Below are 16597 nucleotides of genomic sequence, written 5' to 3' on the forward strand. Positions count from 1 at the left end.
GTTTCAGGTCTAAAGAAAGCCTTAGTGAAGATCCGGTAAATACATTTTCTCACAGCTAAAAACACAAATTGTAATCCACTGGACTTTATAAATTTCTTTTTCTTTTGTATGAAAAAAAAAATAAATACTCTCTATTTTCGATGGACCACACTGATATATCTCCTATATATTTAGCAATAGCCTGCATGTGGTTCAGCTATTTAGAAATGTTAGTTAAGGCTTAGTATTTCATTTGTGTGTGTTTTTGCTTCACATTTAATAACGCCCTTGTTTATAGTACCAGATGTATGTTGATAAGATGACTAGACATTCACTGTTTCAATTCCAGTTTCCGCCAATGTTACCACCCAGACCAGTGAAGTATGACAATGATAAAGTAGTTAGTGGGAAGGAAACACGTGGATATAACGTGTATACATTGCCACATGAAATAAATCAAACGATTAATAATAGGTAAGTAAATGTAATCTCTAATTGTTCTTTGCAATGCATGTTCACTATTCTTACTATTGTTACCATAGTGACATCACTCGCATAGTTTGGCTCGCACGACGTTGCAGTATTATTTAGGATCAACAATTTGCATGTTTTAGGTAGATATTATAAACATATATTACAGGAATTTGATAAATACATTGTTCACTAATTTTGTTCAGTAGTGGCAAGTTCGCAAGTTTTTAACTTTTCAGACACATTCTCGGTAATCACGTGACGACTGTAGCCATTGGTCGATCACATGTTCATTTTACCATGCCTAAGATTTTGAAAGGGAGATGGGCAGCGATATGCTAATTCAACTTAGTGTTTAGAGTAATAAAGCTGGACTATCTGTAATGAGCCTAGTATCTCTACAGTGTAAGAGTTACCTGCCAAGCAAGTGGTAATTTCCTGCATACTACATACGTACCTTTCGATTCAGTAATCTTGGGCAGTCATACGATATTATTCGTGTGTATGTTTTTCAGTGTCCCGGCAATACCGGCAGCGACGCATTCAGTACCTAATTATCTAGTGATGAGGGAACCAGACACAGAATACCTGGACCTGGACAACATGCAAGGTATGTTTGTGAACGATTCGAAATGATGTAATTAGGTTCAGATATGCTGAACACCCAAGCAATCACTGGACAATCAGTCATGTGTTATGTGCAAAATTGTACTGTTTATTGCCACGTTCCAGCAGTAGCAATTTGCTGAACAATCTTGTTTGAAAGATTTTGGTCAAAAGTAAATGCCTAGCTCAAACGAGATCATTAAGAAAGAATCGAAAAGGGAAACCCACATATATCAAAGTCGTTTATGTAATAATTTATACACTGGTCATGTCATCTGAGGTAAAACACAAGTAAAGCATTTCCCTGAGCTGGATTGATAGTTCACATATGGAATTGATATATTCCATTTACATTATCTACAGCAGAGACAGTTCCTAACTATCTTGTGATGAATGATGGTATAGAACTTGGTGCCGAATACTCTGACATGGACAATATGGAAGGTAAATTAGCAAGTGAGCTATTCGAGATGAAGTTTTGGGTTTAAATAGTTGCAATGCCGTACGCTCATCCAATTACTAAACAGTGCCTATATATATATATATATATATATATATATATATATATATATACATATATATATATATATATATATATATATATATATATATATATATATATATATATATATATATATATATATATGAAAAGTTCCGAAGTAAACAAAGCACCATTGCGCCAACTCTAATATTAGCATTTGTTATTTGATAAAAGTGATTTTCCAGTTTTTGATATCAATATCGCTACTTATCACGGACGTAACTACCAAGTGATCAACATGGATAATTTACAAAACAATTAAATGTTAATTCTGGATTTGAAATCTTTTGGCCAAAAGATGTCGTTAGGTGTGAATATCGAATATCGCGGAAACACATACACGTATCACAGATGCCCATGCGATAGGTTGCTGTATCCGCATGATAACTTCATTTTATCGTAGAAGTAATGATTTTACACTGCACAAAAAATTATACGAAGTCGAATACAAGCATAGCATTCCGTAAAATCGTATTTTGTTATCTTTATATGTGAGCATATTATTACTTATGTGGAATAAATAAATATTCCGATTTCCATCTCCCACAGAATATGGAGATTACCTTCAACCATCTACTGGACAGGAATCTCATGAATATTTAGATCTAAGGCAATCACAACAGAATTACATGAACACAGGTGATTATGATTCAATTATTTACACACCCGGATTCTGCTATTATGGTTTAGATATTCATGTATTATCGATATTCATATAAATATATTCATCATTTTCTTTGGTATGACAGGAAACGAATACAATGAAGTGTTCTTGTCAAAGGATGTCTTGGACTTCATATCCCAGATCCAGCTAGAGAATCACGAATCGGCGGCAGAATAATATATTAAACTATATGAAGATTTAACTATATATCTGTTCATTTTGCGATAATATCATTAATTTTCTATTTTTGGCGAATATTTTTGTCATTTTTGTTGAAAAATAATGTTTTCACTTCTTCTTGAAAACTACTAACCGGGTTACTTTGATATGTTGTATTAAGTACCCTGGGTTAACTTTTATCAGGTTTGTTCATTTCGGGATATTTTTAATTCTCTAATTTTTAGCGATTATTTTTGTGATATTCTGTTAAAATGCCATTGTTGACTTCTTAAACCGCTACTCCAATTTGATTTGATATAAGGGTACCTTGGATTCGATTACTTTCTTTTTGCGACATTGGGGGAACACTTTACTTATTCACAGACGTATCTTTTCAGCAGAGTTGATGAATCTATTTGGATACTATTAAATTTATCACACATATGTGTTGGAACGCTTATAATAATTTGTTTTCCACTATGGTGCTTATGTAACAGTGGAGCTATTTCGATCGTCAAGTCGCAGGTCGTTTGTATAATGCAATAGAAAGAATGAAACAATTTGTACTCAATATAGCACAAAATGCATGCAATATTCTGTTATTTGTTAAATATATAGTATTTAGAATCACGCACCTATAATATCGTTTGAATGTCGGAAAAACAAAAACAAATGCCTCTGGTGGCGAAAACGAATTGTTAACATACGTACCTTAAGAAATGAGACTTGCCTTGATTGGCTGAAATATACCATAAGATTATTATACAATAAAAACTGCATTTGTTAACTTGTATTCAGATTTCGAACATTGAATATAGGATATGGTTTGTGTTGTTACTGTGGTGCAACTGGAATGCGTTTTGTGAAATGTTCCCTATATAAAATAGATAATGCATCGCTCATACTGGTTTTTAGATCATGTTTCTAGAGTCCAATGGTTGGTTCATGTGTTGATATATATGTCTAACACTGAAACTAATAATAATATAAATCAGGCTTGCTTCGCCGAATATTTCGTTTGAATAATATCAACACTTTTTTGTGTGATATGCAATTCCTAATACCTGGGTTGATGCAAGTTGTGGCCATGGAACACGAGTCAGTCTTGCCAACAGGGCATAGTGTTTCCCGATAATGCGACATTCCAGACAACTTTCAATATTTCAAATACAGATTTGTAATTTCCAGAATCCATTGAAAGGTACTCGTTGATTTCTTTCTAATTTTTGAATTAAATCATGCATATTAAGGTAGAGATGCAGTTTACCTGACAGGTATTGTAATTAGTTAATTAGGAAACCAAGACGACCTCCCTGGTCCACAAAACTATATATTTTCGGAAAGCTTATTGTATGAATTTTAAAATTTTTTGGTATTTTTTTTATGGACAGTGTAGTTTGAAATATGCACAAAAATGTGCTTTTTTGGTCAAAAGTGATTTAAAAAAATTAGCTTCTAAACCATGCTTCTGTTTCCTGTCAAAATTGTTTTACGGCTACATCTGTTTACTATGAAGAAAGTGCCGTCTTGAAAACTGTCTACCAGTTGTCAATTTTGAAGGGCAGCAGCTCAAATTTCACTACTTCAAGTTTATGCATAAATTAACACCCACGCTAGTTGTATGTACGACTGTTGTAACACTGTTCAACCCAAACAAATGCCCCGACGGCGTTTTGAAGATAAACACATTGTCAATCATTTGTGAAAATTTCAAAACACAAGGTCAAAGCGTCTAGGAGCTATTTTTTTTTAAAGTTCTGGAATGTGCACTAAAAGAAGCTGAGATAATTGCTAATTTGCATAACAATTCACTCAGTAAGAAGTTTGCTAATGCTCATAATTAAAATGCCTGTAACAGTTCCAAATTTAAATGTACTATCGTTTTGTTAAAAGTTAAATATAGTGCATAATATGGAGATCCGTCATTTTTTCACCATGTTTCTTTTTATTATTTATGTACAGCCTTGCTAAATCTTGCTAAGCATTCAAAAAAGAGAATGTTTGCACTTGTTATGTATATTTTAAAATTGTCTTTTGAGTATGTTCCACTATTCACAATTCTACAAAATTTTAACAGTCTATAGCCAAGACTGTTTGGATAGTAAAAAGCAAACAAAATCACTCCCATGTGCCCACAATTCTGCATCGTCCTACATCCAAATTTCCGTCAAAGCAATACAATTAACAACGTTTCTAGACATTTCCATGATTTAATCATGCTTTTTCTCACAACCAAAACAATATTATCAGTCTGTGCAAACAATAATTCATACTACATGTTAGTCATCCCAGAACAAAATCCTGACAATGCAATTTACGTTTCCCGACTCCCTAAACAACTGTCCATGATTTACTTCCACATTTTGAAGTGACCTATCCATTCCCTACTACCACTTTCCTAAATTTACATTTGTAAAGACATTCCACGCGGTAAACGAGTAAAGACAAGTTTATTGAGCAAAAACGACTTACAGACACAAACTACAAAACTAATGAAATTACAATTCAATAAGATACAATTCATAAAACTACAATATTGGGCAGGGGCCCACTTCTACCCACCAAGACAGCACGTGCCCCCCTGAGCAATGGATTTCGGGATCCAAAAGAAGGAGGGGGAAAGCCTGTATGAGGCCGCCCGACCTTGAACTGGGGGTCAGGATGAAATACAATGTCCAGGGAAGAAGCTAGCCAAAAATAAGGGGGACGAAGGGGATGGTGGTGGGATAACGAGCGAAGAGAATACAATGCTTGAGGAGTGACGCGTAAAAAACAATGAATGAAACTGCTGAACAAAAGAAAACAAAAGAGGTAGGGACGCTACAGTCTGTGTGCACAAGCTGGCTATGATTGGCTGGCGAAAAGAAGCTGATTGGTTGACAAAGATGTGAGCTGATTGGTCGAAATAAACAGACTGTGATTGGTTGAGAGCAGAGCATCCAGAATCCTAAAATTGCGAGAGCACACTGCGGAATTTCCTGGTGAAATTTACGTCATGCATTGTCCGTAATCAAGTCCATTGAAATGCGTCTCCGATAATCAAAAGACCTATTATTCCGATTTCTATGCAGGTTTATTTTTTGTCCCCAAATTATTTCATACTTGACACCTTTAACAGACTATTATTCTGTGGCAAAGCATTTTCTTTTAAAACCCAGACATATTTTGCACCATTATTATCTTTTGAACGATAACTGCGAGTTTGAATGTCCTAGTCCGAACGCACTTGATTTGGCGGCGGTCCCAATGAGTCGTACTCGATCAAAACTTCAACTCGAGAAAAACGCGAAAAACAGTTTTGGTTAATAACACACTGTAGATTTGCTGCATTATTATAAATATACACTAAAAATGGCCAAACATATTAACCACTGATATCATAGAACTCATAAAGAGTGTCAGATAATGAATAATTTCAAGCTCGAGCGTGAAAAATGAAGAAAACTGCTGGCATTTGAGTCCGTACTCCAGGAACGTTCGGGTTTTCCATTGTTATGCAAACGAACAACGAGGGATAATCCTCTGACAAACATTACTGTCCCACTGTACACGCTGACAGTTTACAAACAAGCTAATCCTTCAAGTGTCTCTGATAAGACATCTAATAAAACGGTTTTCATGGTGAAACAAAATGGCCGATGTTTGAAAAAAAATTGCTGTGTCAGAGTGCGACACTGAGTGGCAGATTTTTCTTTGCCTCGTCTGTCAACGCTTTCTTTCTTTTCTTCGCCATTGTGTTAGAAAAAAAATGTATTAGTAAAATAGAATATTGACTTTGAAAATAAAACGATTTAAAAGAAAATTGTGCAAAGTTACAGTCCTGCTTTCGCACAACCTCCCGCCCGCTTCCGCCTTCCAATCACCTTTTTCTCTCGCTTTTGCGACCGCTTGTTGAATTCGACCGGACAATTTCCGCTTTGTTTTCGACCGCGCAAAACCCCGAAATATCACCGCCCACCTGCTCGCTCGCGCGCATTTAAAATTCGGACTAACGGAATAATTTCCGAGGTTCACATTGTCTTATAATTGTTTTTTATAGATGTTGAACAGCTGACAAAAGTTCAAATACTTTTTGTTTTAACTATATATAATTATATGCACGCAACCTGACCCTTTGACCTCGATTTGGCTTGGACTGAATATTTTATTTTAAACAATATTCTGACGTGAAATACAAAATGTATTTCAACACAAGTACGACATGGTTGTCTGGGGGTTCTTTCCTGATTGTTGAGTCTTCGCAATGTGTTTTGTATAATTATTGTTGTTTTCCCCCGATGCTGAAGGACCGTAAAGCTAAATGGCAGTTACATGCATGGGCTGAGTGACAGAAAATATTTCTAAGCCTAAAATAAAACCTAATATTACACCTCTTTGTGTATTTGTTAATTTTACATATGTTTGTCATGACAGTATGTTTGTAAATATCTAGAAAAATCTCGTCTTTCGTTGATAATTTCGATTGTTTGTTTGGAATGTCGATCCCCGTTGGTTTCTCCATACTGAGTTTAGGAAGGGCGTCGATCAACACCGTGACAATCAGCCGAGAGAAGACAAACATTGACCGTAATTCATGGAGATCATGTCCGTAATTTGTGGGCTGAAACCCCAAATAATTAATCAAGTATTATTATTTTAATATATATTTTATTTTACATCGCAAAACTAAACCATGCCCAAAACAGAGCTAGAGTTGTTCGCGTTGAAACAACCGCATTGAAGACGATGCAACTTCAACTAGCCATTTCTTACCTTGAAATAAAAAAAATAAAAATTCGAAGAGCATTGGGGAAAATATTAATAATCATCCTTATCAATCGCTTGCTTTATTTTATTCGAATCCATGAAATTCACGATTTTTTTTTTTACATTTGTTGGCAACTTCCGCGCTAAAAAAGATTGAAAATGTGGGTGTGGTTATTTTGCAAAGTCCTGTTGATAATACGGACAAATATGGTTCTGTGACCCAGGTCGTGCTCCGATCAGGTGACTCTCAGCCAATCAATGATGCTGTAACAAAGCATATTTGACGCTAATTGAAGGGTCGTCGTACAATCCAATCGCCGGCGTCGATTCACATAGTTTTTTGTGCTGTGACAGGCTTCAAAATTATTCGCTGAAAAACATATATTTTGACAAACTGATGGAATTTGACCTTAGTTCAAAAAGAAAATACTAGGCTAAGATACATTAGAGTTCACGCGAATCAGTTTTCTCTGCAAGTTGTGAAATAAAGTAAACCAGATAGGGTCGATGATTTTCAGCCCTGAAGGACTTTGAATTGTTCATCGACTGGCCACCAAATAGTTATGGCTATAACTAAATTTGACACGTTTTTCTTTTAAGCCCAATAAATTATTTATACATGTCAAGCTCTGTTCGATTTTTTCAGGGCATGTGGCCGTTTTTAGTCAAAAAATATAGACCGAGCTCATTCAATGATCGAGACTTAATTTTAAAAATTGAATGTCAAATTTTACCAGACGAGGACCGATGTGGATTCGGTATCGTTATTTTTGGAATTAATCACTAACATTTCCTCGTTTCTCTGCTCTGTCAAAAGGAGTTACCTAGGCTTTTTTCACGTAACTGTCTCATTAAAATAAAAAAAAATATTACAACTAAAACGAGCACCAAAAACACGTAACAAGAGGTCCCAGTTCAGTTGCTTTCACGATACAAGTGTAATACAATTATTAGATTTGAAGTGTCGTTCAGAATGTAATAATAGTTAATACTAGTTGTATGTTCACACTTTACTATCAAAACCACCATTTCGGCCACCCATGTGCCAGTTTTCAGTGTTTGGGCGAGCGGTCAATGTTTTCAATGAGCGAGCGAGCGAAACAAAAAAAAAACGCGATTAAAATGCGGTCGGTTTCCGGTCGGACAAGACCGCGTGGTCGGAAATTAAGCGATAAGCGGTCGATGTAAAAGCGGAAGGTTGGGCGAAATGAGTACTGTATGACCATGTTTCTCCGACGAAGTCTCGACTGACAATAATGCTGACCACAGTCCATAGAGGGACTGTGTGCTGACAATGGACGTTAGATAAACACGCATTGTTTGCAACTGGAAGCTTATCACCCGTTATATCAGAATCGTCAACAACAGAGTATACAGATAAGATGTTATCATTTAAACCCTTTCAAAGATAAACATTATGCAAATATCCACGAATCGCTAGTTGTAGTCTTTTCTGCTAGTGTTTTAAAACACTAATTTGAGCAACGTTATTTCGCAATTTCGATCTTTTGTAAACCTGGGATGATGTATCAAGGTCTAAAGTAACCGTTTTATCAATTTTTGAAAAATCAAGAAAAAAGTGAAAATTTCCCTTGTCGCTACCTTAAGCTCAAGGGTTCCATGTCTTTACAAACTCACACTTGTGCAGGCACAAGTGAACAATACAATTTTTTCTACGAAATTCTAAACAACGTTTTTGTCTCGCATTCCAAATGGCTCGTCACAATTTCCAATGACGTAAACTTCCCCGCCTCTTCGAGCGGCTTTTCTACCTGCACAAGTCACATTTCCGACATGTCAGATAAATTTCTCGACATTCAAGACATTTTTTTTCGAACTGGGCTGCTGTATTAAGTTTTCCGCCACCCAAACCATTTTCCTTTAATTCCGGCGTTTCAGACAACTTTTACCACAACTTTTCTACAATTTCAAAGTTTTTTTCTGTCACTATTAAATCACATTTTCCGATGTTCCAGACAACTTTTCTGTCTTGCGATACAACCGTCACAACAAGCAAATCAACCTTTGTGCATTTCCATTCGACTTGTTGTCAACGCAAACCAAATATATCCAACCTTCTAGACAATTGGGGCATTTTAAAAAGTTTCCATTCAATATAATGCAGAAGAAAGTTCAAACAGTAATAATATTGAAAAACGGGTTAATATAATACAATATGTTGGCAATCTGGAAAAATATGAAAAGATTCTAATAGTATTTTCAGCTGACATCACTGTAATTAAAAACTGAAATAATCAACCAACACACACAGTTTGAATGTCACAATATAGTTTCTTGGATATCCACCTCGATTGAGTTGTCTGTTGATCAATGATTGATTTTTTTTACCCAAAGTTCCATGAGCCTAATCAAAATCCATTGGTAGGATCTAAGTGATTTTTTTCTTGACAGGTGGTTGAAGGGTGTATTGTTTAATCTGAAATATTATGGTCCCACTATTGTTACGTATTCGGCAAGTTTGTATTCATTTTGTTAATATGCAATATATATATATATAAAGTTTCGATCTGCTAGACCTGGTAACTTGGAGTCCTATAAACAGTTTGTAGTTAATAAGTCTTTAGAACAGTTCATTAATATTTGCAATTACCAGGAGATGGCTGAACTGGCCGATAAATATAGAGAGGCTCGTAAACTCACTGGGGGCAAGAATACATCGTATCTGAATAAACAGAAACCCCAAAATTCGCGGGGGAATTATGTAAGTCAGGGTAAACCTCCAGAGTCTCGTACTTGTTACATTTGCCATCAAGTGGGTCACATTGCTCCAGAATGTCCACAAAGGAATTTGGATCGTAGATCAGGTGAGACTAACAAAAAACCAAAAACATGTTATACATGCCATGGGTTTGGGCATGTTTCAGTTCAGTGTCCGAGCAGTAAGTTTGCCAAGCCAATAAAATCAGCAGTATGCATTAGCAGTGATAAACGCCATAGTGCAAGTAATAATCATAGTGATCATAATGAAGATGGTATTGTGAAACAGACCAGCGCTACATGCATGATAACGAGCGATAGTGCTCATAAATGTTTGGAGGGCAAATCTAGTGTTATATTAAAATGTGGGCACGAATTGCCAGTAGTGAGCTTGGATAGTGTCGGCAGTGACCAGGTGTCTATGGAAGATTTACCAGTTGTGAATGGTACAGTCGGTAGTCATAACGTTACTGTATTGAGAGACACAGGTTGTAGTGGTGTGATTGTACGTCGTAGCTTAGTTAATCCTGATCAGTTTACAGGTGAAGAGAAATTGTGTTTGTTAATTGATGGGACATGTCGAAGAGGTCCTGTAGCTCGAATTCAGGTCGATACTCCATATTTCACAGGTGAGGTAGAGGCATTATGTATGCAGAAGCCGGTGTTTGATTTAATCATTGGTAGCATTAATGGTGTCAGAGGGCCGAATGAACCTGATCCTGATTGGCAGGTAGAGCACAGTGAGAGCTCAGTATCTAACATTAGTGATGAAACTAGTAGTGTGGGGACTAGTAATATTGTACTACTGTAACACGATTCTGGTGATAAGAGTGAATCTAACACTTGTGTAGTTAACGAATCTAATAGTAATAATGGTAATGTAGATGTTACTAGAGAGGTCATTGGTGTTGATGAAACCCGTAGTAGGATGACTAGTAATATTGAGGCGTATAATTTTAGGAGTAAAGACAGTGAATTTGATACCAAGGTTGATGAGTCTGGTGGTAATGAGAGCGTTATAGATGTGACAGGAGACTTAAATAATAGTATTGATATAGTGCATGCAGTACAGACCCGGGCTCAGATTAAAGCAGACGCTAGGTCTATACAACCATTGGTGGTGCCATTAGTGGGTGGTGATGGTGCAGGTAGTAGTGAGAATCGTGTTGATGCTGATGTTTTTAGGCAAGCTCAACTAGATGATCCTACATTGTGTTCGGTGAGGAAGAAAGCAGCTTCTAATGAAGAAAAGATGTTTGGCAGAAACATATCAGTGGGATTTAAGATTAAAAACAAATTACTTTATCGTACCTTCCAATCCCCTAGAGTTGAACAAGGCAGGATATCTGTTCAGGTGGTTGTGCCAACTAAATATAGGTTACAAGTTATGCGGTTAGCCCATGACTCTATCCTAGGGGGCCACCTGGGTATTAAGAAGACTACTGATAAAATAATGACATCGTTTTATTGGCCTGGTATTGCAGGTGACATTAAAAGATACTGTCAGTCTTGTGACGTTTGTCAAAAGGTACCTCCGAAAGGCAAGGTGAGCAAAGTCCCTATGGGAACAATGCCATTAATCGACATACCATTTAAGAGGGTAGCCATAGATCTGGTGGGACCTATTGACCCAGTTACTGATAGGGGTCATCGCTATATACTTACTCTTGTTGATTATGCTACCCGATATCCGGAAGCGATTGCCTTAAAACTGATTAACACTGAGGTTGTAGCAGAGGCCCTTGTTGAGATGTATAGTAGGCTGGGGATACCAGAACAGGTATAGGTACGCAGTTAGTATCAGAGACGATGAAGGAAGTGAATAGGCTTTTATCGGTTAAACATCTTACTACTACTTCTTACCACCCATGCTGTAATGGTTTAGTTGACAAATTTAATGGTACTCTCAAGTCTATGCTGCGTAAGATGTGTATTGAACGGCCAAAGGATTGGGACCGCTACATTGCGCCATTGTTATTTGCATACCGTGAAGCCCCACAGGCTAGTTTGGGGTTTTCTCCATTTGAATTGTTATATGGGCGTACTGTGCGGGGTCCCCTGGTTATACTGAAAGAACTTTGGACGGGCAAAACTCCAGAGTCGGATGTTAAGTCTATGTATGAATATGTTTTAAACTTAAAGGAAAGGTTAGAACAACATGCAGATTGGCCAGAGCAGAGTTGGGCAAATCACAAGCTAAATACAAGTAAATTATGATAGACGTGCTAAAGCTAGAAAACTGAGTGTTGGGGATAAAGTGCTTTTATTACTACCTACCCAACATAATAAACTGCAAATGCAATGACAGGGTCCATATTACATTAGAGAGAAAGTGGGGATAATGGACTACAGAGTTTGGAATCAATAGAAGACGTACATATTAACGAGCAACTAGATGTTCATCAGAAGAAATCTGTTAAACTTTTATTAAGAGAATTTTCAGATATTTTGAGTGACATACCTGGCAAATGTAGAGTGGGTGTTCATGATATTAAGTTAATTTCTGATACTCCTGTGCGTATTAGGCCATACCCCGTAAATTATGCTATGCGGGGGATACCATAAATAAGGAATTTCAGAAAATTATAGATTTAGATGTGATTGAACCATCTGATTCCCCCTATGCTTCCCCTGTGGTCCTAATTAAGAAGAAAGACAATACTATTCGTTTCTGTGTTGATTATCGTAAACTTAACCAGTTAACAACCTTTGATGCAGAACCTATGCCTAATCCAGACGAATTGTTTGTACGTTTGGCAGATGGTAAATATTTTACCAAACTGGATTTGACAAAGAGATTTTGACAGATTCCACTCACAGAGGCAGCAAAGGAAAAAACAGCATTTCAAACTCCAAAAGGGTTATACCAGTTCAAATATATGCCATTTGGATTAGTTAATTCACCGGCGACCTTTAGTCGCATTATGCGAAAGATACTTTGTAACTTGGAGGAGAATGTGGTAAATCTGATCGATGATATATTAATATACACGAAATCCTGGGAAACGCATCTACATGCAGTCAAAACTGTATTTATGCGTTTGAATATGGCTGGGCTTACAGCAAAGCCCAGTAAATGTTTTATTGGATACCATACATTGGAATTTCTGGGACACCAAATTGGGGCTGGGTTGTTACAAATGACCCAAGAGAAAGTCCAAGCTCTACTTGAAGCTTAGCGACCATGTACAGTCAAACAAGTTAGATCGTTTTTGGGATTAGCTAACTATTATAGTAGATATGTGCCTAACTTTGCCACTATTGTTGCACCCCTGACTGACCTGACAAGGAAAGGTCAACCTAGACAAGTAATATGGGGTGATCCACAAGAAAAAGCTTTCAGTGAATTGAAATGTATGTTGAGCAAGCAACCAGTTTTAAGACTGCCTGATTTTAGTAAACCTTTTATTCTGCGAAGTGACGCTTCCGATGTGGGAATCGGAGCTGTGCTTTTACAAGAACATGATGGGTACTATTTCCCATTAGCTTATGCATGTAGGAAATTGTTACTGCGTGAAAAGTCGTTCCATTTCGTTTTGGTTTGCACAAGTGAGGCAGGGTCCTGTGCTTTTGTTTCAATTCCGGAGTCTATTTGAACATTGGTTTATAAACTGTTCCTGTTCTGGGATGATAAACCAGAAAGATCTATAGAAGATAGAAGGTTTATGGAGTTGATGGCCGACAAGACAGAACTTGTGGATGGTCACTACCAGGTACCTTTACCATTTCAACAATAAAAATGCCTGATAACAGGTCGGTAATAGAGCAACGGATGAGACAATTAAAGAAAAGATTTGTCAAAGATCCGCATTACCATGAAGACTACAAGATGTTTATGGTGGCTGTCATTACTAAAGAGTATGCTGAAATTGTGCCGGAAGAAGAACTGGTAGGCAAAGTGGGTAAAATAAGGTACTTGCCTCACCATGGAATGTATCATCCACAAAAGGGAAAAATCAGAGTGGTGTTTGACTGTGGAGCAGAGTATCAAGGAACGTCACTGAATAAAGAGCTGATACAAGGACCAGATCTAACCAATTTATTGATTGGAGTGCTAGCACAGTTTCGACAAGAGCCTGTGGCATTGATGGCGGATATTGAAGGAATGTTTAACCAAGTCAACATACCAAAAGAAAATCGTGATTACCAGAGGTTTCTTTGGTGGCCTAATGGTGACATTAATAAGCCAACAATGGAACACCGTATGAAAGTATGCATATTTGGAGCCACTTCTTCACCCAGTTGTGCAAATTACGCACTGAAGAGGACATCTGCTGACAACAAAGCTTCAGGCTAACAAAATGGATCAGCAACCGACGCGTTATATTGGAGTCTATTACAGAGACAGAAAGGGCTAAGCAAGTAAAGAACTTGGATTTGGAAAAAGACTGTTTTCCTGTGGAAAGAGCATTGGGTATGCAGTGGAATGTTGAAAAAGACAAATTTGGGTTTCAAAACAAAATCAGCCACCAGAAGAGGGATCTTAAGCATAGTCAGCTCAATCCTGCAAACTGAAACTAGATTGGAATGAAGACATTCCAGCAAAGCACCAAAAATGGTTATCACAGTTGCCAAGACTAGGGGAAAGCTTCTCAGTCAACCGATGTATAAAACCAGATGGATTTGGCAAATCAGCATTTGTTCAGCTTCATCATTTCTCTGATGCTAGCGAATCAGGCTATGTTGCTGTGACCTACATTAGAATGATGGATGAATATGATAAAATTCACTGTGCCTTCTTAATGGGAAAAGCCAGAGTGGCACCAATCAAGCAAATCACCATTTCACGCATGGAACTCACAGCAGCTATGGTAGCAGTTAGAATGAACAAGATGTTACAAAGTGAACTGGACATTACTATCAATAAGACATTTTTCTGAACTGATAGTATGACTGTACTGCGCTATATTATCAATGAAACAGCCAGGTTTCACACCTTTGTGGCCAACAGAGTTACAGTCATCAGAGAAGGATCTAAGTCGACACAATGGGGTTGTGTAAACACCAACCACAACCCAGCTGGTGAGTGTTCTCGTGGGCAATCAATAGAAGCATTTCTCATGAATGAGCGTTGGCTTAATGGACCAGCATTTTTATGGGAAACAAAAGACAAGTGGCCTGATAACCAGAACTCTATGAAGATAGGAAATGATGATCCAGAAGTCAAAAAGAAAGTTACAATTAATATGATGTCAACAAATGAGTCAAAAGGAGCAATTAATAAGCTAGTATCACACTACTCGAACTGGTACGCTTTAAAGAAAGCAGTGGCTTGAATTATGAAAGTGAAAGCAATGCTGAGAAAGCGATGCATAAGCAGCCAGAAGAAAAACCAAGAAACAATATCGGATAAGACAGGAATGCTCACAGTGAAAGATCTTCAGGATGCCGAATGTAATTATTGGTTTGGTATAACAAGAAGAATTCGCAGATGATATCACAAACTTAAAAAGAAATGGATGTGTTAAACGAGGCAGCCGAATTTACAGGTTGGACCCATTTGTAGGAGATGATGGTCTGTTACATGTAGGAGGACAGTTAAGACAATCAATATTGCCAGAAGAAGCAAAGCATACACTTATCATAAAGGAGTTCATGTTTCAGAACTTATATTACAAGAAATACATGAAAGCAGTGGTCACTTTAGAAGGAGTTGCATTCTTTCTAAACTGCGAGAATGTTATTGGATACTGAATGCTAATTCAGCAGCAAGAAGAATAATAATCAACAAATGTGTTACATGCAGACGTCAACGAGCCAGAGTGGGAGAACAAAAGATGATAGACTTGTCAGCAGACAGAATAACCCCTGATGAACCACCTTTCACAAGAGTAGGAGTTGACTACTTTGGGCCAATTGAGGTTAAGCAAAGACGGAGCACAGTGAAAAGATATGGAGTCATATTTACCTGTTTGGCAATACGAGTAGTGCACATAGAAAAGGCTGACTCCATGAGTACAGACTCCTACATCAATGCCTTGAGGAAATTTATATCTCGGAGAGATTCAGTGAAGGAATTAAGGTCAGACAATGGTACCAATGTTGTTGGTGCACTGAAGCAATTGAGAGAAGAAATAGATCATTGGAATCAGTCAAGAATCAACAGATTCCTGCTGAGGAAAGGAATAAAGTGGACCTTTAACCCACCATATGGATCACACTTTGGTGGTGTGTGGGAAAGGCAAATACGCACTATTAGACAACTGTTAGGAGCCGTCACAAAGCAACAGCAACTAGATGAAAGCTCACAGACATTCTTTTGTGAGGTCGAATATATCATAAATAGTAGACCTATAACAAAATTATCTGATGATGCCAAAGATATAGATGCCTTGACACCGAACATGCTGTTAACTATGAAGAGCTCAGCACTCCCACCTAGTCTGAACGAAAAAAGTAATTTGTATGCACGAAGACGATGGAAGCAAGTGCAGTACATGGCTGACTTATTTTGGAAAAGCTGGGCCCGAGAGTATCTTCCTATGCTACAAGAACGTCAGAAATGGTCAAAGGTTAAACCTAATCTGAATATTGGTGATGTTGTATTGATTAAGGAGGACAATACACCTCGATGCATATGGCCTATGGGAAGAATTGTTAAAGTGATGCCAGCCTCGAAGGGACTAGTACAACGTATCATGGTGAGGACCAGAACCAGTGTATTAGAGCGACCATGTGATAAGCTCTGCATATTGTTGGAGGCAGAGTGTTAA

General features: G+C 37.4%; 3 protein-coding genes across 3 annotated transcripts in view; all 3 read left to right on the forward strand.

Moving 5' to 3' along the window:
* The window catches only part of LOC100372841 (protocadherin Fat 4-like), a 35893-nt gene extending 33455 nt beyond the window's left edge, over positions 1–2438 (forward strand). The window contains exons 47-52 of the mRNA XM_085490869.1: positions 8–35; positions 329–453; positions 966–1060; positions 1420–1500; positions 2147–2236; positions 2347–2438. Of these exons, the coding sequence (XP_085346995.1) occupies positions 8–35; positions 329–453; positions 966–1060; positions 1420–1500; positions 2147–2236; positions 2347–2438 (511 nt within the window). The remainder of the gene's footprint in view (positions 1–7; positions 36–328; positions 454–965; positions 1061–1419; positions 1501–2146; positions 2237–2346) is intronic.
* A 12335-nt stretch (positions 2439–14773) lies between these two features.
* On the forward strand, positions 14774–15160 carry LOC146733667 (uncharacterized). Its single transcript, XM_085490871.1, has one exon. It carries the CDS (start codon positions 14774–14776, stop codon positions 15158–15160), a length of 387 nt encoding a protein of 128 aa, XP_085346997.1.
* A 501-nt stretch (positions 15161–15661) lies between these two features.
* LOC144360537 (uncharacterized) lies at positions 15662–16597 on the forward strand. Its single transcript, XM_078013209.2, has one exon. The coding sequence runs from the start codon at positions 15662–15664 to the stop codon at positions 16595–16597; it is 936 nt and encodes a 311-aa protein (XP_077869335.2).

Source organism: Saccoglossus kowalevskii, chromosome 16 (genome assembly GCF_978046115.1).
Source record: "Saccoglossus kowalevskii chromosome 16, keSacKowa6.1, whole genome shotgun sequence".
NCBI lineage: Eukaryota > Metazoa > Hemichordata > Enteropneusta > Harrimaniidae > Saccoglossus > Saccoglossus kowalevskii.